At 37.4% G+C, this 25,510-nt stretch overlaps 1 protein-coding gene across 5 annotated transcripts in view; it reads left to right on the plus strand.

Annotated features, from left to right (window-relative positions):
* AKAP6 (A-kinase anchoring protein 6) overlaps positions 1-25,510 on the plus strand; it is a 284,802-nt gene that overhangs the window by 44,274 nt on the left and 215,018 nt on the right. For 4 of the 5 annotated variants that reach the window (XM_069858426.1, XM_069858427.1, XM_069858423.1 and 1 more), the window contains exon 2: positions 13,384-13,741. In XM_069858426.1, coding sequence (XP_069714527.1) covers positions 13,418-13,741 — 324 coding nt within the window. In that variant the 5' untranslated portion in view covers positions 13,384-13,417. Of the gene's footprint in view, positions 1-10,573; positions 10,996-13,383; positions 13,742-25,510 lie in introns of those variants that run through there. The other variant, XM_069858424.1, reaches the window with a different exon arrangement.

Consider the following 25,510-nt stretch of genomic DNA (forward strand, 5'->3'; position numbering starts at 1 on the left):
CCTGAGAATGTTTATAAGTGAATGAGAGAATGAGCTTCAGAAAGACAATTATCCTGTTACAGTGTCCACCATAAGTGACTATCCTGAGCTTAGAGGAGTTTTGAGCCGTGGTAGAATGACACAGTTTTCATTCCACAAAGAGGCATCTGTAACCTTTTAAAATCAGTTTTTCTCAACATTAAGGACAAACAGATCCAATAATCCATGAAGCAGTTTGCCTTTTGCTTTGTAAAATAAATTTGTTTAAGACAGAAGCATCTGTTTCTATTTAAAATATCATCAAGGGGTGTAGTTAGCAATTAGAAGAGTGGTGCAGAAAACATCCATGTCATGTTAATTATATCAGATTTTGGCAACTGCAATAAAAATTTCCTTCCCAGCAGACTGTTTTCTCCTACCCTCTTAGCCTTTCAGTGATTTCAAGATTTTTCTGGAAAAAATATCACTTGTGGTAGGCTCTATAAATAGCATTTTATTCCACAGCTTCTGGGAACATAGATATTTCCAGCATTTTCCACTGTTTCTGCTGGTAGCTTTCTGGCTGCTGAAATATTCTTGTCTGTTATTTTCTGTTACTAGCTCTAGAATAACTGAAGCTCATCAGACTCTTTTCTGAGTTTATGAGGTAGACCAAATATCTTTCTTCTTTTCTTTTTTCGTTTTTTTTTTTCTTTTCTGGAGCCCTGGTATCTGACCCAATGCAGATAAATCTCAGGGACTTGTGAAATGGTTGCCCTCAAATTTATTTCAGCTGCTTGTTTAAGCTTTCACTCCTCCTTACTGCTGAGTAAGTCAGTTATTTGTCTCAGATGCTGCTCACAGATTTCCCAAACAGCAATGTGAATTTTCGTGGGCTATGCAGAAAGAAAAACAATATAATGAGAAGGTAGCTTAAATAGGTCCCACCTTTTGACTGAAACACACCTGGGAACTCTCCAGAGAGGACTTATTTATTGCAGATTATTTTCTTGCTGCTTCTTTGCTCAAGCAGTTAACCAATGTGTAATGTTTTGGTTGTTTCTGTTTGGAGGGGAGAGAACCTAGTCATAAAACTGAAATTCTGAGTAAAAACAATTTTCAAAAAAGCATTTTTCAATAGACACAAATGTCTATTGAAAAGAGCTGTCTCTTTCCTTGTTCAAACTGTCAGGCTGCTTTTTTTACAACATACTAATATGTAGATGTTTTAGCACAAAACATATCTTTCAATTAGTTTTAAATAGCAGCTGTATTTAATAAACCAATAGCTGGTTTTGATCATTACATTGTTATATTATAATGCCTATATATATATTATACGCTTTGTATTTAAGTAGGATCTTGCACTGACTTGTTGAACTGTAATTATGGCATGGTTTTGAATCATGCTACATTTCTTTGCAGTCTTGTGTTTCCTTCTCAGACTGAAATGTCCAGAAGGAAAGAAAGAAAAAAGTAGATCCAAAAGAATTCCACTCTCCATAGATCAGTTAAGTAAGGGGATGTCTGAAATCTGCAAACTCTATAGTATTAAATATTATTACTTTTCATGCCGTTTGGTTTCATGTTAGTCTGTTTTCTACAGACTTTTGCTATACATGCAATGCACTGAAATGACCCTTGGCTTGAAAGAAGTAGAAAAAGAAGTATTGTATAATGATTTATAAAGTATGTGTCCTTTAGTAAGTGACAGTGCATTTCTGTACTGTTAATTTTGAAGAAGCAGTGGATTCAAAGGTGAAAAGATATGGTAAGATAAGATAAGGTCTTCAGTTCTGAGAAAGTAATTTTGGTCCAATGCCATGTCATATATACTACAGCTGGTCAGAACTAATTTCAAGTCAGAAGACTCACATGGATGTACGCCATAAAGGTACTATAAAACAAGTAAATTGAGAACTTATTAAACAGAGCAGTCAGTGGATGATTAAATATTTCCAACTAAATGGATTCTTTCAAAATCAGATAGTTTTAAATTTGAGCAGATACATATTTTTATCTGCAAAACTAGATCCTGAAAACCTAGCTTGGACTGGAGTTTACAATGTTGAGTCCTAGCAGCAGCTGCCTCTGAGTGGAACGGATTTGATGTCTGAGTCAAGAAACAAAGTCTCCTTACTATGGGTGAGGCAAGAGATAACTGTAATTTACCATGGCTTCAATGTAGACCAACATAAGCCAATGTAAAATGCTTCATCTTGTCCTAGTCATTAAATAAGTCACATATGTTGTGTAATTCAGAATTCTGTGGGTTTTTTCCACCAGTCCCATGTTCTGTATGAAAACCATACAGAATATTGGTTTTCCTTTATTTTCTGCATACCTGATCAATTTTCTGAAGACTTGGCTGCTTTACATGCATGAATAAATCACACATGCTGAATCTGAAGCCTCATGGCCAGGGGAGAATCACTTTGCTAAGAGAAAGTCATGGTGATGTTTTTTCCTCCATGCACAAAAGTTTGCAGAGTGTTAACCCAAGTGAAGGCTCTAATTCCTGCTCCTTTTCGGAAACAGCCTCCACTGTCAAAGAGCACATTAAACATACCTTCATGAGGTGCTTTGGGTGGAGCTTGCTCAGTTGCTCGAGTTCAATTCTATGTTTTGTAAACTTCTTTTTAACATTGTGGCTGGAGTCTAGGTCTGAACCTTTCCAAGTGACTATCTTAGGAGTTTGGGTTACTGTAAGGTCTGTGAAATCTTATTTGCTTTTCTATTTCTCTGAACAAAACCTCAAGTTCTGAGGCAACCCCCCCGATATTCTAATTTATGCGGCAAACCTGAATTCTTTTGAGAATTTGAGAATAAAAATTGCAGTTGTATGGTTTATTGTACCATAGGAGGTTGGCAGCAGTAAGTAACTAATCTGAAACTCTCTAAAAACTATATCAGAATAAGACTGTAAAATAATCAATACAGGGAATCAATATGTTGTCTGACAACAAAGTTAAGGGTCCAATCCTGAACAATTCTAGTAGGCCTTAAAGGAAGTGACAGACTGTGGGAACTTCTCAGAAAGCAACCCTAAATAATAGTATAAAGTTAAATATTTAAAATTACTCTGGTTTTGATATTATGTATCAGGAGTGGAGGAATTAGAGGTTTATTCATATAAAATTTTGCATATGGCCTTGAGAAAACAGTTTAATGCATTTTGAGGGTTTTTTGGGGTGGGTTTTCAAGCCGTTCATGTTCCCTTGAAATTATTGGCTTAGCTGAGGAACAAATAAGTGTCATAAAAGAAATTCCATCTTGTAAGCATTTCAGGCCTAGAAAGTGGTGGCATCTGGTGAGGGTGAGTCTTAATAAATTTCAATCCCAAATTCCAGACTAAAACCTACATGTAACAAAGAGGTGTATAATCTTTTCAACACATAATTTCCTATTTAAGATTAGGAAAACACATACAGAAGCACATGACTTTGTATAAATTCAGTCATTGCACAGTAAAAATAAATTACACTTGTAAATGCATCTGAGATCACAATTGTTATAATTTATCTTTGTGTACAGTGCACATGGATTTTAAATGACTATACATGATTTTTCTACTTTTTAGTAGTTTCCCATTTTAACCTTTTTATGGGATATATGAAATATAAAAGACATTCTTGCATGCAGATAGTTCACAGATATGTTTACCCAGCATTTTGAACAAATTCTGCCTATCTATGTAACTTGATTTTGCTAAGTAAAAAGGGTTAAAAAAAAGATAAAAACTGAAAACACATGATTGACTTGTAGCAATATGTTCAAAACAATGATGGAAGTGTATTTTTTGATATAGGAACTATTCTATCATAATAAACATTTTATTTATATACAAAATTTCAAGATCATACAGAATAAAAAAAATCTAGAATAGAACTGTGAAGAATAACACTGGAAAGAAATTGGTCTTACATCTGGATAATGAATACTTCTCAATTCTGTGAACATGTCTCAATTCTGCCCATTTATACGCTTCCTTTTTCTTGTAATGTACACATATTTGGTAGTAGGATGAAAAAGTCTTTGAATTGGAAACACCTGTAATTGTATACATTGACTTGAATTTGACCAAAGAAAAATGCTAGTTCATATCAGTATTTCGGTTCTTCAGTATGTATTAAGATACTATTGTTCCTGTAGGTGCTTGATCTAAGATTCAAATTGCCTACCAAACTGAATAGACTTACTGTTGACTGTTTTATGGCATCTCTATTTATTGATTCATGTTACTGAAATGTTCAGTACAATTCTGAAAATAATATGGAACTTATGTGGATTGAGCATTTTTTCCAAAAGTGTGCACCATATATATGCAGAGAACAAGGAGTTTGCATCTCGTTTATTCATAAAATGTGCTAGCACAAACATCTTACTGCCTGCTGGTGGCAGCACACAGGATAAGATCCATCATTCTCAAGCTACTCTTACAAAGCAAATTATGTCTTAAGACCCTATTTAGACTAGTACAATTATTTATGGCTCTCAAAAATTAAAATAAAAACCCCAGTCATATTTCAGGAGAATGTGTTTGAAAACTTTCAGAGAAGTCTTGGAACCTGAAGTTACATATATCTTTTATATCAGGATAAAAAAATAAACCCAAAAGAATAACCATATTATCTGTACATTCTTATAGTACAAAATTAGTGTAGCCCAGTCATAATGGAGCAGACAACAAACACAATGCTTTCTGAGTTGTTGGGGTCCAAGAGTCTGAACTAGAAATATCTAAACCTGCTTATTCCCATGTACAAGTTAGCTTTCATAGCTAGAGACTGCCATCCTTTTCTTCTGTGCCAGCCAATGGGTTACTGTAAGAATCAAGTTGCAGTCTTGGTGGTCTAGTTGTGTGATATCTGTTCTTCTACCGCATGTTGGTCAGGACCCATTGTGTAAGGCCAGCTTTGAGGTGGCCTTTTTTTAGAGGATTATAAGTTGATCCTGACTCTTTGGTCCATTATTGTAGAAACACTCACACAAGACTGAAAATAATTTGTGAAGGCAGGAAGCAAGAAAGAAGATATCCTGAGTAAGTAATACTTCTGTTCAGAGTCCTTGTTCCCTATAGTGGAACTCCAATTTATAAATCTATATCTTCTCCTCTCCTTGCTGAACTAGGCTGCAACTCTCATGCAGACAGCATTAATGCTTCAAGCTCTATCTTCCAGAGTTCCTGTGTCATTTCTTAAGTACAGTCACGACATGTAGTGCACCTTATACAGCCATAGTATATAGGCAGGTCCCTCATATGATAATAAAATGCTATATATAAACAATGAAAACATAATTTTATAGATGATGCTGAATAGTACTGTTTTTTCCCTCCTCTGCTTGCCTTTAGGAAAGAAAGAGTTCTGCTCCCTCTCAACAATTTGTAATTACATGTATAGTTCAGCTTTAAAACAAAACTTCTACCCATATCTATTTGGAATTTGGGTGATGGCATAAGTATATTGTCACTTCATTGTATGGGCCTTTGAGAAATATGTTTTGCAAGATTAAAAGAGGAATATATTTCTCCTAAAGAAGTTCTGACTGGCAGAAAGGATAGACATATAGCTTTTCAAGAACAATGGCAAATGGTTGAGAGTTTTCCTTTGCTACTGTAAGGATAAACTATTCATGGTAGAATATACATCAATAAACCACTTGAACTCCTGCCTCTTCGTTTCTTGTTTGATGATATTCTGTACTTTGTGGTCTGCATATTCTGTCATTTGCATGCTGAATAAGGGAATAGCATCAGGCAGGACACAATGGTTATATTTTACTAGGCCTCCACTCTGGTGTTACCCTCTTGATGATTTTTTTCCCCAAATTTCTTCCTTTGGTATTTCTGTTACTGTTGTGTGCCATTTCAGGTAGTCTAAGCCTCTATAGTTCACTGGGGCAAAGCACCTCTGTTTGTCTTGGCATATCATTAAGGTGCCATAGTTAAATGTGCTGAAGGTAGTGCGAGCTCTAATGCTGATATAGATGAATTTATGGGGCGCAATGTTACAATAGTTCATACTGAATAGCAGTGGTCTTAGATCTTAGCCTGCTTTTTTTCCTTCTAGAAATGGCATCATCATCACCATCAAATCTTTTAGTTTTGCTTGCAGCATTCCTCATTTCACACCAGCTAAGTTGCTTTTTAGATTGGTTTTCCTTTCTATTACTCTAATTATTTGCTTTCTGAATCTATTCCCTAGAATCGTTTTGTCTTGCACACATATTTATAATTCTTATTTTCTTGTAGCTCCTGCTGGCCTTCTTTTATTTCTTTTTTGCTTCCAGCCTGTAGTCCTTGCACTTTTGCTTTATCATCTTTTACCTTCTTTTCTTTTTAATTATTATTATTTTAACTCTTGTATTGCAAAACCGAGCATCCAGTATTCCGCTACCTATAGCATATCTGATACTGCCTTAGTTTAAGGAAGAAGTCCAAATTACGATGTGAAATGACTGCTAGAAACAGATATGAGACTTGCATCGCAGTTAGAGGTCAGCTGTTACTGACATACTTTGTACAGTACATGTGGGAGTATAAGAAATAATAGAGGTTGAAAATGGTCTAAAATAACCTAGCCCCGTTCTTCTTATCTGGTCTATTATGAGATCATATTGCTTGATACAAGTAATTTATTTCTTGTAGTCATCTTCTGCAATATAAAGGAGTAAGCTTGTTTAGCCTCTGGTTAATTTTCCCTGAAATAATATCAAGATTTCTCCCAAGTGATCGGCATGTTTTTATTATACATCAGGAGAGGGATAATATCAGACTTGCTCAAGACAAGCTGAGGGATGACACAGCAGGTTTAAAGGGATGGGGTACTAGCAAGGGTCCCTCAGCCTGTGTCTCTTAGACATACTGGGTACACCAGAAAAATAGTTGAAATCTTAATGGAGCTGAGCCAGGGGCCACTTGAGGCAACAGGAGCCAAGACAGAAATACTAGTGAAACACCTGAATTAAGGTGTTTTCCTCTAAGAGGGTGACACAGCCAACAGCCCAGCAGAAGTGCCTCTACACCAATGTATGCAGCATGGGCAACAAACAGGAGGAGCTGGAAGCCACTATGAAGCTGAAAAACTATGATATAGTTGCAAACATGGAGACTTGGTGGGATGACTCTCGTAACTGGAGTGCTGCAATGGATGGTTATAAACTCTTCAGTAGGCATAGGCAAGGAAGGAGAGGCAGTGGGGTCCCTCTGTGTGTTAGAGAGCATTTGTGTTCTCTAGAGCCTAATGATGGCGACTATAGGGTTGAGTGTTTATGGATAAGAATCACGGGGAAGGCCTGCAGGATAGATATCATGGTGGGAGTCTGTTACAGACCACACAACCAGGATGAAGAGGCAGACAAATTTTATGACCTCCATCTTGTCATCCTGAGTAAATTTTTTTCAAGGCTGAGAGTCTCGGTCTGCTCAATTTTCATTTGAGCAAGGGCAATTACATATTCCTGGCTTTTGTTCAAATTGCTTTTTTTGAACCCGTTTCTGGCTTCACTGTATCTCTTTGTGTTGAGGGGGCTAGAATTGCACATAACATGCTGGATGTGTACTGTGGATTTTAGAGTTATGTAAAGATTTTTTTTCTGTCTTATTTCCTATTCCTCTGCTAAATATTCTGAAGTTTTATTTTCTTTTTGACTGCTATTGAGTATTACACTATGGTTTTTATGGAACTTTGATAGTTTTCCTTCAAGACATTGTTCTTGAATAGCAACATTCATCTTTGAGCCCATTCTATATATGCTGTTTTTTCCTCATACACATAACTTTATATTTGCCCATAATGAGTTTAATCTGATATTTTACTGCTCAATTTTTTGTTCTTGTAAGGTCCTACCTTTATTCAGAGTTTAAATTTGTCCTGAGAATTTCAATACCTTCTGCAGACTTTTTCACTTGATTGTTCACCCACATTTCAGGTGGCACAGTACCTAGAAGAGGTTTCTGTAAAACTCTGCTTGTGATCTCCATTTGTCTCAGTTAATTTTCCATTCCACAGTCCATTTATTGCTACTGTTTCTAACATTTTGTTAAATTATTTGTCCATTGAAGGACCTTCCTCCTTATACTGTGGCTATTTAGATTCCTTTAGCTGTTGGCATTGTGTCTTGTCAAAAGCATTTTGCGATCTGTTTGGAAGACTTCATTAGCACGGCTTTTCAAAAACAGCGGAGGCTCTTCCTTTAAGAAATGGTACTTTTTCAAGTGTCACCTCATTCTGCTGCATTTTCTACTTATTTTTCTGGTATAAACATGAGGTGGAAGCATTCCCCAGAACCTTTGTTTAACTGGTATCCTAAGAACCAAAGAAGTTTCAAGTGAAAGGTTGTATGCACCACAATCTGCAATTTGGCTATTTTACCCTTAGTTTCTCACAGGTTGGCTGGGTATGTAATGCCTGGACCTTGTGGTCTGTCAGTTTGTTTCATAGTCTCTCCTACTATCCCATCGATTTTGGATAGATCCTTCAGTAGAATTTCTACTTGCCCTGATTTGCCACAATAATTTCCAAATTCTGGCTTAACATTTGTGTCGTAAGTGCTATGCTTTCCTTCACCTTGTATTAGAAGGTGACATCAAAAAGCATGTTGGGTTATTGCAATGCCTTAAATCCCAATACATAGATATAAACAGGAACTCAGTCATCTACAGTGGGATTTCTGCAGTTAATCATTGGTGGTCTGGCTTTGTTACCATTAAAGCCTTGCGGGAAGACTTGTTAATGGAGTTGAAGTCAGAGACATTACAAAATATAATCATAATTCACATTAATGTTCAGGCTTCATATTTGCATTACTGTACAAGGCTCTTCAGTCTGTATCCTGCAGGAGTTGTGGCATCATCATATTCCTTGTAGGATATATGTTCTGAGAGTCTACACACATCAAAGAAGAGGCCCAGCAGTGCTAAATGACATTTTTTCCCCTTCCAGTCCAATTTGTTCCGATTTTTAGGTGTAATTGTAGGGTACTTTTAAAGGAGGCATTTTTAAAATCTGTTCACAGGGAATGATGTGAAGGAAAAAAACCCACAAAATTGAATCCCTTAGAATTCAGTTCTTTGAAAGCTTTGTGAAACTGTTGTATTTCTCCAGTCATGTATGAAATCTGCAATATAAACCATGTAGCATGGATAGTGTTAATGTGATATTAAATTCAAGTTGTTCCATATGTAGTTGCTGACATGATATACTCCAGTTGCAGTGAAACAGTTTTTCTTTACAGCAGATACAGTGGATTATGTTTTCAAAAAAAGATGTAGTGAGCCTTATAACTTGGCAGAGAATTCTTGAGACTATTGAAAAGGAAAAGAAATAGCAATATAACTTGGCTGTGTGAGATAGTAACTTTGACTGTATCTATTTAAGAAAACTCAACGCCAATGAGCTCATTAAATCTGATGTTAAAATTTACATCATTAGCTTTCAAAGTCAGCAAGCAGACATAATTATTTAATGATGGATTTTCTCTGGGTTTTTTTTCACCATTTTGGAGAATGAAATGAATTGCTTACATGACAGACAGGTGGCTGTATAGTGCTCATGGCTGATTTAAACAATATGTGACAGTAAGGAGAATTAGAGCTTATTAACATTCACTCGACCCAGAGTCTGCACCACTGATCAATGCCTGGACTACTGTATGGCTTAAAATGCTTAACAGATCTTTATTTGACAGCAGCCAACTGCTGTTGGAGGAAAACGTGGATGATCTGATAGCTGGCAGAGTAAATATGGTTTGCACTTTATAAACAAGGAAAATGTAAATAATTGGGGAGCAGAGTGAGTGAGGGAAGCCTTTTAGGGCTTGCAGTGATTGATGAAATATATTTCGGTTGACACACACATTCTATGTTTTGCATAAAAGCATTAGCATCTGATTGAGCAGAAAACCAGGGGAAAGTGAGATTGCCTGTGTGATTAGTGGAAGGTAATCAAGCATCTGTTAGGCATAATGCACTCAATAAAGATGAGGATAGAAAGCATATATGTGCATGTCCTTGCACAGAATCTCTCACCTTTTATATAAGTATCCATGAAAATACACAACTGTATATAAAGAATTAACACGGGGCAAAAAGATAATCTCAACTGATCTCTATTTTTTTTTCTCCTACCAAGGGTCCATGCTTACAGCTTTGTTGCATAGCTCATAAATGGGTTCTACCGGCAGATTGAAAATGTTGCTTCAGAAGTGACAGGAACAAATAAATTGAGGTGTGTTTTTGGAAAAAGAATGGCATCATCTCTCTCTCTCTCTGACTGTAATGATTAAATTAAGGCTATACCCTGAAAATATTATAAGGTTAACTTTTTCTTAATCAGGACATTTGAAAATTTATTTTCAGCTCTTCAGCTGCAAATTTAAAACAATCTAGTTTACACAGCTATTTCAGGAACAGAAAGGATTTGGTTTAGTGGAAAGCTAGTTTTAGCGCCTTGCCAGTGCCTTTCATAGGTCAGTGCAGGCATGACATGGGAATTATGTTGCTTTGCCACTGCTGCGGAGGAGCTGGGGGAGGGATAGTGGGGTGGAGCTTACTGGTTTTCCAGTGATATCAGGAGGACTCCCGTGAACGTGTTGCTTCAGTGCCACATTTCTCAGAGAGCGCAGAACCTTTCCGTTTTTCTTTCTCACAGGGCAGTTGTATGATGATACCTTTTTATTCTGCCAAGAAACAATTTCACGAATCTGTCTCCTAGGGTTGAATTCAGTTATTTCTAGCTGCAACAATTTCTCCTTTCAATCATTTGTGGGCTTTTCAAACCTTTCCCAGACCTTGCTAGTTAGTATCCACAGTGTGTTTTATTACCTTCAAGGGATATTTTTTTTCAAGACTGTGAAAACAATGATCTCTCTTAAAGTTCCTCCACATGTTCTTACTTGAAGTATTGCAACTTGTGACCTGTCAGAAGGGAAAGGATTCAAAGGATTTGACTTTAAGAGCAACTAGGATTAAGGAGATGTTAGCTGCAATACTGGAGAGCCAGTACAGAGAGTCAAGCACATCGTAACAAAAAAAAGGTCAGCAGGTTCTTAATGGTTGCTACTTGCAAACTCAGTGTATGAAAGCTGGTGCTATGCTCTGCATGCAGCATGGACTAGTTTTTTTTGGTTTTTTTTTTTTGCTTCTGCAAGAGCATGTTTTAATTTCTTTTTGCTAACTGGCTTAACGTCCTTACTAGAGCTGAGTCATGTTGAAAAACCTCTTACAGAGTGCCAGTATTTTGTGGAAAAACTAATAAGCAAGTGCTGCACTTCCTGTGTTTCTGTATCATTCAGTGATTCAGGACCAAGTCTTTTGATGGTAGGCATGTTTTATTTGTTAACCATAAACATGCAGAAATAAGGACCACATGCGCTTCACTTATTTCATTTTCAAGAGGAAATAATATAAATATATGCTTGAAGTAATACAACAGTTTTGGCTATTAGAACAGTTGATTTATATACTTTTAAAATAGGACTATGAACAACAGTATCTAAGAAAAATGTTTTCAAATTGATTGATTTGTCTAACAGTGTAATCTGAGCATGCACGGCAACAGTTTAAGGTGAAAGATGGGCAGTGAAGAGAGATGGACTTGAAAAATACTCAGCATACTGAAATGTTATTTTTATACAATCTTGCTGCAAAACTTTTTGAATAACACCATTTAATTCTGAAGTCTTCAAAAATCTAACCAAAAGACTTGGAAATTGTACAACAGGCATTGAGAATAGTTGGAATCTTCTTTCATTCCCTTTTCTTGATTGCACTGATAGAATATTTTGTTCTGAAGTGCCAGATTAATATTTACTAGCTTAATATCAGTTCTAAATATTATTTTGTGGGAGTTAGGCATGTACGAAAGATAATTTGCTAAGTAGTTGCAGGATAGTAAATAAAATCAACAAGAAATGTAATCTCTTTGTCCTTCCCAGCCATGAGAAGTCATCTGGTGTTTGGATACTTCTTTGTTACTCTCATCGCCTGCAGGAGTAGTCTCTGGCTACTGAGACTTCACTTGAGATATTCAGAAATATAATCTCGTAGTCACTGTGTAGTTGATTTGATAGTGAAAAACACTGGTTTCTTTTTTGTCATCTTATAGCTATTATACTAAAACCTAAAATACAGTCTTCATAGAAAAGAGAGTAGAACTATAAAAACTTAGAATGTTGCCCAAATTAATACCTGTAAAATTGAGTTATTTGCAATCTTAACACTATGGCAAAGGAACACAAGCAAAAGTTATTAAAATATAGTTGAAGTATTTCTAATGTGCACTGGTTAAAAAAAAAGAAGAAACATTTTTTAAAGGACCAAATCTTCCCAGTTCTCTTGCCATAATCTTACTGAAGAACCCTTACTTGGGGTTGCAAAGTATCGAAGAAAAAAGTAAGTGCTGATGTAAGGTGTAGTGAAGTTGTATGTCAAAGGCAGGCATGTGTCAAATTTGTCTGTCCAAAATTAGGTAAAAATACATCTACTGAATGAAAGTTTTCATACTGCTTTAGGTATTTATCTCCAAACCAGGTGCCTGCTTTAGAGTATTTTTCTTTTCTTGGGCATAAGTTTTATAGCAGCCTCCTATATGACATACAGCTAGGGTATACAGAGAAAAATGTCCAAAGTAAAATGTTTTCCTTATTTACTTTTTATAATATTTACTTACTTTCCTTGTAAATATATATCGATGACACTGCTTTTGGGCTTTAATAAAGCCACCCTTGTAAAATGACTTTCTAATCCTAGGTACATATTTTTACATTGGAATTCTTATCTATAAGTTTTGGTAGAGTTGTTGCTTATTGCAACAGTTCTTAATCTAACAGAACTACAAGAATTTAAACTTCAAAACTAAAATCTGCCTACAATAGATCAACCAAATGTCCTCAATAGTCTCTTCAAACTTTCCTTAAAAATTTTTGTTGTATCTAATCAATAGTCAAGTGGATAGTTGGAAAATTTATAAGAGAGTTGAGACATTTCTTATTTAATCATAAATTTTAGGCCAAGGAATATGTTCTAATATGTGCTAGTTTACAAATACCAGTCCTACATTAACTCATGGAGTTCAGTAATGTTCTGCTAGCTTTGTCAATGCTCAGTTTATGTATGTTTCATATGCAGAAAATCAAAACATATTTTTCATCCATGAAAGCTGTCGTTTCTACGGTGACTGTCTACAATGAGAGAGATACAGCATTTATTACTTTTCTCAAAGAAAGGAATTACTTGTTGAAATCAACAAAGTTAATTTGAAAACTCAATTTATCCTTGAACTTCTATTGTATATTTGCAGGGTGAAGAACTTATTTAGAAGTACTATACCTCTCAGACATTAATATTTACTCCTCTTCTTGTGAACATTTTTGTCACAGAATTTGGTCTCATAACAGCAGTCTCTTTTCTTTTTACCTTTGCAGCTATGTTGGAAAGAATTATGTTTTAGACTTCCCCATGTTAGCCATGGATGTAGCACTTTCTCCCATGAGAACACAAGAACTGGATCCCATGTCGTCTGATGCATCTCCCATGGTTATAAACATGACTCCTACAGTGGAAGAAAACGGGGAAGAGAATGTAATGAAGGACCTTGATTCTAGCCAACAGTATGAAAAGCCTCCTCCTCTACACACTGGGGCTGATTGGAAGATTGTTCTCCACTTGCCAGAAATTGAGACCTGGCTTCGAATGACGTCTGAAAGAGTCAGGGATCTGACCTACTCTGTCCAGCAGGACTCAGACAGTAAGCACGTGGATGTGCATCTAGTACAACTGAAGGTAGGATGAGTTTTATTTTGCAGACTTTTCAATGAAGATGATTTGCTTGACTTTGCTACTGGTAAAGTAAACAGGGGCTTTTTATTACTGCTGTAGTGTGTCTAATAGCATGTGTTGAAAAGTGAATAAATCCCTTTCAGGGAGATAATAGAAACCATACAATTCAGATTATTTTTTTTCAACATTATTTACTTACCACTAAATTCAACAGTCGTAACCATATTAATGAACATGTTCACACTCCAAAAGCAGCTAGTACAACACTAACAGTAACCTGACCTGACAGTTCAGAAGTGCCCAGAAATATTCCCATTGATTTTAGTGGAGTTCAGTATCTAAAACTTCTACATCCATTTTCCAATAAGTGTGGTTGCTTATTTAAAAACTAAGCAAGTTTCAGAGTTAGTAGGGTAGAGGGGTGATCTAATGTCTAGCCTTTTAGTCATATAAAGGTTACATTGAAGACTGAACTCAGGTGGGTCTATATGCAAAATGGCAAGAGTGTAGAATTTATTTTTTTTCAGATCTGAGTCTTGGTAAGTAATATGAAGTGGAAAAAAAAGTCAAATAATCATAGCCAATAAATCAACATTTTTTTCTTTTCCCCAACAAGGAAATGCATTAGGAAGACTGGTCTTTGTCCGCCACCAAATCTGTTTTGTGTAAACTAAAAGAGCAACAATCTCCCTTCCCCCAATCTGACAACTCACACAAGTATTTTTAAACCATTTTCTCTCTTTTGATCCCAGATTTAAATTTTGGTGTTGAATCTTTAAAAATATTAAGATAATTCAAGATGATAACCAAATAAATAGTGTCTGGTACTGGATGTACACATTCATTTCTATGGCTTAGTTTGCTGCAGCAGTTGAAACATGCTCTTGAAGGCAGCAAACAGCTTCCAGAAATAGCAGCCAAATGTTATCTCTTCAGACTGAGCTGTCTTCAGAGTTACATTCTGTGGCCTGTTAATGTGAACATAGTCTTCCTTCATACTCAGCATGATGGTATTTTGTGTTTATTTTAGGACTGGAGCTGTAGGCTATCTTAAAATACAACCCTGTGGCCTAGTGCTAACCATAGAGCAATTGTACTGAAATCAGTTCTAAGCAAATGGAGAGCTGGTCTTATGATTTTTATGGTCACACTACTTTTTTTTTCTGAAAAACTTGGGGTAAGCCTGGTCAGATTTTGATGAGACAAAGGACTCTCCCCAACATACAAGAAGATTTTAGCAAATATGCTTAAAAGGTCTTTCTGCAGGCATAACAAACCCTGCTGTAATAGGTGCAGGTTCTTATCTGGAATTGCTTGTGGCCTTATTAGCACAGTGCTGAGCTGAAACTGAAGAGCTGTGGAACTTGTGGATAGTATTTTCACACAGCTTTGGGCTGGCTCAGAGCACAAGCAGAACTGATTTGTGCCTGCTTACAAAATGAGAACATTTTGTACATATAGTTCATCCTCACTCATCCACTAAATATATATACTTTTTTTTCCCCAAATAGAGGTCAGTGAATGAATAGCATTCCTCTCAGTTTTCTCCTTTTTAGACTTAATTTGTAAAGTTGGAAGAGTTAATGGTAGTTTATAAAATACTTCTCTAATTTTTTTTTCCATGTAAGCAATTGCAGTAGCGCTTATTAATTTTAGGGGACTAGGAAGAGATCTGGTTAATACAACTGAAAAGAAGAACAAAAGAATAAAGTGAAGGAATCTCAATTGTCTGTGATTATCTGGCCTGTCAGCCTGTGTGTGCGAGGCTGTCATTGAGGCTGTTAAATATTCTATTTACAGACACTGGACTCACAGGGAAGTGTTCCTCTGTATGTTTATACATGAGCATATCTGTGCAAATGCATGATAATGACTTGGATATGAAGATTTTTTTTTTTAAATATTTGATAGGTTTTAAAATTTCTCACAAAGTAATAGAAAAAAAAACTTTCAAAAAGATCTGTAGTAGCAGTAAAAAACACAGAAAAGTCTTAACAGATACATTAGGAATACTTCTGTAGCCTGCTTAACCTTAAATCTGTATACAGACCAAAAAGAAACAGAATGTAAAAGCAAGTGTTGTGGAAAGGCTTTTGTTCAGATTTCAGATATATTTTAAATTCTTCATCCTTCTATCCTCTCGCATAATATAAAAGCATAAAAATATAAACATAATAATATAATAGTACACACAGTACACAGTACTGTATCTACAAATCTACTGTATCTACAAATCTACTACAGTATCTACAAATCTACTACAGTATCTACAATTTTCAATATAATTACAACATACACGATACATTATAGTAATATATTATATATAATTATATATACTATATATCATAATATATAATAAATATATAGATAATAACACAAGATCTGCTAGACAAAAAACCCTCCCATAACACCATACAAATTCTCTTTTTTAATTTGTTCTGTGATCTGATGAGCATCCTTGAGGAGATTGTCCCAACTGATCAAGATCTTCCTGGATTTGTTGCACATAAGCTTGACACAAGGCCTGATGTAAAGCTTCACTGTTGCCAGCAGACAGGAAAGAGTATGTCACATGTCTTTCAAACACCAATTTAGTATTTGCTTCACAACAGCAGGAGGCGGTTGATTCATGTTCATCTTGTTGTTCTCTGTAACTCCCAACGTCCTTTACCGCACTATGGGTTTTTCATCTCTCTCTTATCCATTTTATCTGTGAAATTTTACATGTAGGGTTTTGCCTTTGTCCCTTATTATGTTCTGTTTTTTTTAAAAAATCTTCCATTCCTCACTGTCTGTGACTTTTTCAGTTCCAAATCTGTCTTCTGATATGTTTGGACTATCTCCCCCAAGCACACATATTATTGCCATCAGCAAAATTAAAAAGCCTTCTCTCCACTCTTTCTCAAAATCATAAAGACAAAAATGAACGATGACACAGGATAAAAGTCTATAACATGATAGTTTCTGAATATAATTTTTAAACTGCAGATGAAACAGTAAGGCAAACAATTTTTTATTTTCATATAGCTTGTTCTCCTCAGCCAGGAGACATTCAATTCCATTTTCTGATAGCTTTCTATTTGGTTTGGATACTTAAAAGTTACTTTCCTTCCTCTGGCTGTCAGTTGGCTCATGGTGATGGTTTGAGGCCATAGCAGACTTTTAATGTTATTCCTAGGAAAAATTGTTTAGCAAACAGATCATCTCTTTCTCTTGTGAATATTTACTCTGTGTTCCTGTTGCAGATCTGTCTGTGCTTCTGTTCTTTCTGTAATCAAAAGCATTGTTTCTTTTTTGTGGCTTATTCACTGGGGATTTTGGTGGTTGCTGACAGTCTCTGTTCATGCTATGTGACTTAGGGCTTTACTAGCCACCACTGATCTTTTGAAAATATGTGTTTCTCTCGCTTTTGTATTGCCCTTTCTCAGAACTAGCTATGCAGCTTGAGTGGAAGGCTTGTCGTCCCTTGGGAAATTTCCTGGAAAGCCCAGCTTCACATGAGTGCTTTAGTAAGCTGGCTGCATGAATCATCACTCTCAGGGGTCCAGAATGCCTTGTATTAGTCATTTATCTGGCCATCACTCTTATCTCAAGCTGTGCTAAAATAAATTTACATGTATCTAACACATTCAGTGTAGCTGCTACCAAACTGCAAGTATTTCTAAAAGAGACGAAAGAAATTATGGTTTTGCTACAAGCAAATCTAAGTGTTCTCGCTGTCCTTGTATTGTATGGACAGCTGAGATGCTTTTGTGATCCATTTCGCTTTTTTAGTCTGAATAAAATATACTTGCTTTTACAAAAATTCCATCTTGGAATCCTCCTGTGGTCCAAATGGGATACAACTCCCATTCTTCTGCTTTACTTTGTATCCCTTAACCCTCTCAGGGCCATTATCCCATGACCATTATCCTTTTACCATATCTGTTTCCAATTTTTAGGGGGGCAAAGAATTTTTAGTTGTTTTTCTCCTTGTATTTAAGTCCTGGATAATAGAAGTGTGTCAGGAAATAACAAAGCAAGGTATTAAAAAGTACCTAATCTACCACATCTTTCTGTAACATTAGGAACAGGGCTATTCTTTCTTCTCATCCTTGGTTTGGTGGCTTTCAGTGGTTCTATTTTTCTGAGGTTTGTGACAACATATCTTTCCTCTGCAGTTGTACAGACTTTCAGCTCTACTAGCTAAACCAGTTTTAAGTAAGTGCACAAATGAAGTTTTCCTAGAGTCTCTAGGTTGTGCAGACAACTGTGTATTATAAGAAAATTCGGAGAAGAAATAAGCCTCATTGTGTTACCATAACATAACTGATACTTTACAAGTGATCACAGAAAATGTTAGTGACAGTATTTACAGATGTGTATATACACATTCATGCAGAAGTATATATATATGAAGCTGCTAACTGAAATACTGTTTGGACTGTTGTATCTTGACAGGAGTTTGTCACAAGAGATGATCATTATATTCAAGAGGTGAAAATAAAACCTTAACTGGGAGGTCAAGTGCAAATTTGTTCAGCTGTTTTGCTTGCGGGCCAGATAAAATCCTGATACTGAACAGTTACGCTTCTTGAAACAAATTTCTCTGACAAATACTTTTATACTTTCCATGTGTGGCTGTTAGTATGAGTGTCTATAAAGGCAGATATTTGTTTACAAACTATGACCTGTAGCTCAATGGAGAGAACTTTGGATTATTGTATTAAGTCAGAAAATTAAAAAGTTGTCGCACATAAATTTGTAGAAGTGTTGTTATTTGCAGAGAATGTCAGGTCTAGCAAATAAGTTGAGAGCCAGTAATATGGTAATTATTTGATTTTGGGACTATTTACAATCCTATGTTAAGAAGTCACGTTAAGTTGTAAATGAAATAAAATTAGTTTAAATGTCATTGAAATGCAATTCAGTTAACAAAATCGAACATTTAAGAGTTAATCTGTTCAATAAGGTATCTCTACTCTGAAATGTGACTTTCAGTATTTGAGAACTATTTCGAGGACAGAATATGCACATCAAAATCTAAAATGGAAGCGGACTATAAGTACAGTGGAAAATGTAGCTTCTTTCATACTGAACTATTTAACACGTCCTAAATGTGTAAGACTGTGCACCTCAATGGACTCTCTTTAATGACAGTTGGTAAATTTCCATCTTCTTGATCCTATTAAAGCTGTAAACTTCTCTGAGAAAATAGTTCTGAAAAGTTTAAAGTTTGAAAGAGCTCATTTGAAGAGCTTTTGAGATGATGAGTTGTGGTTGAATGGTGAGTGGGAGGGGAAATATTCTCCATGCTATCATCAAGCATAAGTAAAACCAAATTTACTGAAGGATATTTTTAAAGAGCATTTTCTTGAAACAGTTGAGGTTTTGGTGTACACTACAGATTTGAAAGAATTAAAAAATTACTTGAAATCTTCAAATTCTTCATTAACTTTAAATGTAAAAACGAAAATGCTAGCTGCAGCTCTTTAGCAGACCCACAGTTCTGAGTAAGACGATTTCTTCACTGCAAATGTGGTAAGAAAACTGTAGATCTTAGTTCTGCATATAACATTTGGGGTATTTAACAGGCTGCCCAGGGAGGTGGTTGAATCACCTTCCCTGGAGGTGTTTAAGGCACGGGTGGATGAGGTGCTAAGGGGGATGGTTTAGCGTTTGATAGGAATGATTGGACTCGATGATCCAGTGGGTCTCTTCCAACCTGGTTATTCTATGATTCTATGATTTCTATGTTAGATTAATTATTTCAAAGAAAATAGATACAAAATCTTGTCCCCTTTTCCTTTTTTTTTTCCCAAATCCACCCCAAAATTTCATCTGATGGTAGATCATGTTTGTGAAGCACCTGAACACCAAAACAAACAGTAATTTGACTATAAAAATATCATGTATTCTACTGTTTTTATGCATTAAAGTTGCAAAGATTTGACAGTCTTTGTAGATTACAGTCTAAGTAACTGTAGATGTGACTCTTTTTGTTGCTGTTTTTCAGCCAGAGAACTTAATACAACATAGGCAGAAATATACTACCCAGTTGGCTTGCAATGAAAACCAAGTTTTCTTATGGAAAATATGGTGGAAGTCTAGATAATGGGTACATGGAACATCTAGAATATTGCCAGTGGAATGTATTTACGTAAACATGTAAAATATGTTTATATTACACTGGTATTGGTGAAATGCTTTTTTGGGGGGTGAAGGGTTAGGGCTAAGTGCACATTTTGTCTAAGCTGCTAGTCAAATACTAAATTCATTGCGCACTCATCTCAACAATTTATATGCCTTAATTCACCTAGCATTTAACCAATGGGTATTAGGTTTTATGTGCATAAAAATAGATCTGTTGTGGATTTTTTTTTTTCAGTTTGTAAGACCCATCGTATTTCTTACGTTCAAGTCATTTTTCACACTAAATACATTATTCACTCAAAAAATATCTGGCATTTATGATTGACTTTACAGGAGTATATGATATATAGTAATCTATGTTTATAATGCTATAATGCCACCTTGATACTTGTATATGTTGGCAGAATGTATCTGCTACATGTAGCAGTTCTATGCTTTCTAAAGACAAGATTTCATACACAATTTAAAGGAAGGAGTTGATTGGTTAAGAATTTTTATTCTTATTAGTTTGGCTGTGAACAGCTTGGCTGAATAGCAGCATTCAGAAGGGCAATAGAGTGTAAGTGCTGATAAACACAGACTAACTGTTCTAAAGTTGGGTTTTGCAGAGGCTACCCTCTACTTACAGTCCAGGTTTGAACATTGAACAGGTGTGTTTATAAGCTTTTCTTATTTTCTGAGTAGTTGAGTGTGCCTGCATTTTTTTTTTTTTAGTTTTTCCTCTATGCCAGGAGCATATTCCCCATGGAGTACCAGCCATAAATCTATGTTTCTCAAAGTCTACTTGTCCCATAACTTTATTTAGAAGCCTTCCAACTTGCATGGCATTTCTACAGTCTGGCTCAGATCGTTGTTTTTGAGGAAAAAGGATCTGACTTGTTGACCTCATCTTAACATGCTTTACTACAATAGCAGCACACCTATAAAAGTCATCTTAGTTGTGTAGGTTTTAGGCTAACTTCTCTTCTCTCTGAAGGAAGCAAACCCACTATTCCCACATCCCTTGAAAGTTATCCTAAAGCCTTGGCTCTTATACTATCAACTAAAACCAGAAGTAAATTCTAAGTAAAGTGCAATCCTAAAGACATTAGTAATCCTGTTCACTTACCTACCAGGTTAGTGACTTCAAGGATTAAAATTATGATCAAGTAAATGTCAGTTTTCTAGGTACTAATTAGGTTTAGAAATTAGGTGCAAAGTTGCTCAGACTTACCAGAACTAGTGGAAGTACCTGGAATACCTGAGTATTGCTAGTGACTATGTTGGTTTATTAACAGACAATCTGTTTTTCTACAGTAATTGTAGAAAAACCAGCAAACTTCAATGTTTGTAACGTAATTTTAAATTACTATCTAGTGTAGTTGTAGATAATTCTGCAGTTTTGAAATAACATTTTATACCTTTAGTATTTAGCTAGGGAACATCATATTTCAAAATCTTTTTTAAAATCAAATAATGGCAGCTTAAGAAAATACTTTTAAAATAATAGATGGATTTAAACTGGGCCATTCAGCCTAATAGAAAAACTTGCCCCTTTGCTGCCAGAATTTTTCAGTCTGTGTAGATACAAAGAAGTTAAAATTTCTTTCTTCTTTTAGAATTTAGTAAAACAGTATTGATATAGCCCATATTTAAGCAAACCCACTGTCCTCTCACTGTCTGCTTGGGTATCACAGGAGACATAGTACTAACACAGAAAGAGCATACATATTTTACTGGAGATTCAGTTGCATTCTAAAGCAAACTGGTCATTATTTGAGAGATCAAATTAAGATGGAAGGCTGCTGACTAGGATATCATAAGAAGAGGAAACAGTTGGGTGCTAGTAAAAAGAAGAAAAAAGCAGAGAAATAACATGAAATTCTTATTTGTTGTGATATCATTTCTGAGTAGAAAAGTGAGAACTGCTTTGTTAGTCTGCTGTTACACAGGTATAGAGGGAATAGAAATGGAAAAGACAACCTGTAACTTCAGTGATAATGGAGGATCTGGCTTGCATAATTTATCAGGATAAATGAATAAGTAATAAATGTTGCAGACAGTGTGCCGGACCCTTTTTAAGATTGGGCTTGCTTCTAGAAGAGCAGGGAAAGGATACCAACAAAAATGTTTGGAATTACTGCTCTTGTGATAAAGGACTTGAGTATTCCTTGGAGTGGTAGAAGATATCAGCAGTGGTATTCCTTCTGGGCTTGGGCAAAAGAGATTTTTTAAAAAAAGGAGAAAAAAAGGAAAAAAGGCAGAGGTTACCAAATTGACCTACATGGGTTCTATACACACTTGGAAAAGCCTTTGGAAAGGAATTGTGAACAATGTATAGAGCGTCTAAGCCCTCCCATTAGTGGAAGGGTAAAATCTGAACAGATCCTTAAATCAGCCTGAGTTTCTTCAAAGCAAATGAGTACAGATACACTGGGCAAAAATACTGCAAGCTGTAACCTTCCCTCTGGGGGTGTGCTCTTCTTGTGAGGTAGAGATGCATTCATTTGTTTCTGAGCAACGTGCTTGAACATAGAAGTATGTGCAGTTCATGGGGGTGTTGATATAAGAGTAGAGTAGTATCTGCAATGTTATCACAAAATCATAGAATCACTAGGTTGGAAAAAACCCACAGGATCATCGAGTCCAACCATTCCTATCAAACACTAAACCATGCCCCTTAGCACCTCATCCACCTATCTTTTAAATATCTCCAGGGAAGGTGACTCAACCACCTCCATGGGCAGCCTGTTCCAGTGCCCAATGACCCTTTCTGTGAAAATTTTTTTTCTGATGTCCAGCCTGAAACTCTCCTGGCAGAGCTTGAGGCCATTCCCTCTTCTCCTGTCCGTTGTCACTTGGGGCCAGCTCCCTCCTCTCTGCAACCTGCTTTCAGGCAGTTACAGAGAGCAATAACGTCTCCCCTCAGCCTCCTCTTCTCCAGGCTAAACAGCCCCAGCTCTCTCAACTGCTCCTTGTAAGACTTGTTCTCTAGCCCCTTCACCAGCTTTGTCACTCTTCTCTGGGCTCGCTCCAGAGCCTCAACATCCTTCTTGTGGTGAGGGGCCCAGAACTGAACACAGGATTTGAGGTGCAGTCTCACCAGTGCCGAGTAAAGAGGGAGAATAACCTCCCTGGACCTGCTGGTCACGTCGTTTCTGATTCAAGCCAAGATGCCATTGGCCTTCTTGGCCACCTGGGCACAATGCTGGCTCATGTTCAGTCGGCTGTCAACCAACACCCCCACGTCTTTCTCCTCCAGGCAGCTTTCCAGCCAGACTTCCCCTAGTCTGTAGCACTGCATAGGGTTGTTGTGCTCCAAGTGCAGGACCCGGCATTTGGCCTTGTTAAACCTCATGCCACTGATCTCAGCCCACTGGTCCAGCCTGTTCAGATCCCTTTGCAGAGCCTTCCTACCCTCCAGCAGATCGACACTTCCACCCAGCTTAGTGTCATCTGCAAACTTGCTAAAGTTGCACTCAATGCCTTCATCCAGGTCATTGATAAAGACATTGAACAGGGCTGGACCCAGCACTGAACCCTGAGGAACCCCACTTGTCACTGGCCTCCAGCTGGAGTTAACTCCATTTACCACCACTATCTGGGCCCGGCCATCCAACTAGTTTTCCACCTAGGAGAGTGTGCACCTATCCAGGCCAGAGGCTGACAGTTTCTTAAGGAGAATGCTGTGAGAAACTGTGTCAAAGATTTTACTTAAGTCTGAGAAGACCACATCCACAGCCTTTCCCTCATCCAGCAGCCGAGTCACTTTGTCATAGAAGGCGATCAGATTAGTTTGGCAAGACCTGCCTTTTGTGAACCTGTGTTGACTGGGCCTGATCACCTGATTCTTTTGCATGTGCTTCATGGTAGCACTCAAGACTACCTGTTGCATGACTTTTCCGGGCACTGAGGTCAGACTGACAGGCCTGTAGTTCCCTGGATCCTCCCTCCAATCCTTCTTGTAGATGGGCACAACATCAGCCAGCCTCCAGTCCAGTGGAACTTCCCCAGTCTTCCAGGACTGCTGGAAGATGATGGAAAGGGGTTTGGCCAGCACATCTGCCAGCTCCTTCAGTACCCTTGGGTCGATCCCATCCAGCCCCATAGACTTGTGAGTGTCTAGCTGGGCAAGCAAGTCTCTAACCATCTCCTCGTGGATCATGGGAGCTTTGTTCTGCTCCTCGAACTCTTGGATGTGTACACACAGGGAACAACTTTCCTTACAGTTAAAGCCTGAGGTAAAGAAGGCATAAGTACCTCAGCCTTGTCCTCATCCTTTGTCATAGTTGTTCCATTTGCATCCAACAGGGACTGAATATTCGCCCTGGTTCTCCTTTTATTGTTAATGTATTTATAGAAAGATTTTTTGTTATCTTTCACAGACTTGGCCAATCTGAGTTCTAGTAGGGCCTTAGCCCTCCTGATTTTTTCTCTGCATGATCTCACTTCCTCCCTGTAGTCCACCCAAGATGCCTCTCCCTTCTTCCAAATCTCATAGACATTCCTCTTCTTTTTGATGTCCCTCAAGATCTCCCTACTCAACCAAGATGTTTTTTTCCCCGATGTCTCCTTTTCTGGAACATGGGGACAGCTTGCTCCTGAGCTGCTGGGGTTTGCTTTTTGAAGAGCACCCAGCCCTCGTGGGATCCCTTGCCCTTAAGGACTGTCTCCCATGGGACTTCGCCAACCAGCCTTCTGAACAGTCCAAAGTCTGCCCTCTGAAGTTTAATGTGACTGTTCTGCTAATCACCCTCCTCACCTCACCAAGAACTGAAAAACCTATCATCTCATGATCAGTTTGTTCCAGGCATCCTCCAACCATCACGTCCCCTACAAGGCCTTTTCTGTTCACAAACAGCAGGTCCAGGAGGGCACCTTCCCTTGTCGGTTCGCTCACCAGTTGTGTGAGGAAGTTGTCTTCCACGCACTCCAGGAACCTCCTAGATTGCTTCCTTTCTGCTGTATTGTACTTCCAGCAGACATCCAGAAAACTGAAGTCTCCCACGAGGACAAGAAGCAGTGATCTTGAGACTACTCCCAGTTGTTTATAGAAGAGCTCATCAGCTGCTTCTTCTTTGCTGGGTAGTCTATAACAGACTCCCATCACAATATCTGCCTTCTTGTGGGCTCCTCTGATTTTAACCCACAGGCACTTGATCCTGTGATCACCATAATCGAGCTCGAGGGTATCAAAACACTCTCTAACATAGAGGGCTACCCCACCACCTCTCCTACCCTTCCTGTCCCACCTGAAGAGGTTATACCCCACCATAGCTGCATTCCAGTTATACGAGTCGTCCCACCATGTTTCTGTGATGGCAACGACATCGTAATCTCCTTGTCCTACAACAGCTTCCAACTCCTCCTGCTTATTGCCCATGCCGTGTGGATTGGTGTAAATGCACTTCAGCTGGGCTGGTGAACCCTCAGCCCTCATAAAGGGAAGAGTGTTCATTCCCAATTGACTGGTCTTTGGAATATCTAACCCCTCAGTACCAGTTTCATCCTTTCTGTCACCAAATGTACTCACCCCCACTCACTCTGTGGTGACATACTGGCGGTCCTTGCCAGCACACCATCTCTCAGGCACTGGAGTTCCAATTCCAGGATCACTCCTGACTAGCCTGGCTTTGTCCCCCTCCCCCTTCACATCTAGTT

This window comes from Phaenicophaeus curvirostris, chromosome 5, assembly GCF_032191515.1.
Source record: "Phaenicophaeus curvirostris isolate KB17595 chromosome 5, BPBGC_Pcur_1.0, whole genome shotgun sequence".
Lineage (NCBI taxonomy): Eukaryota > Metazoa > Chordata > Aves > Cuculiformes > Cuculidae > Phaenicophaeus > Phaenicophaeus curvirostris.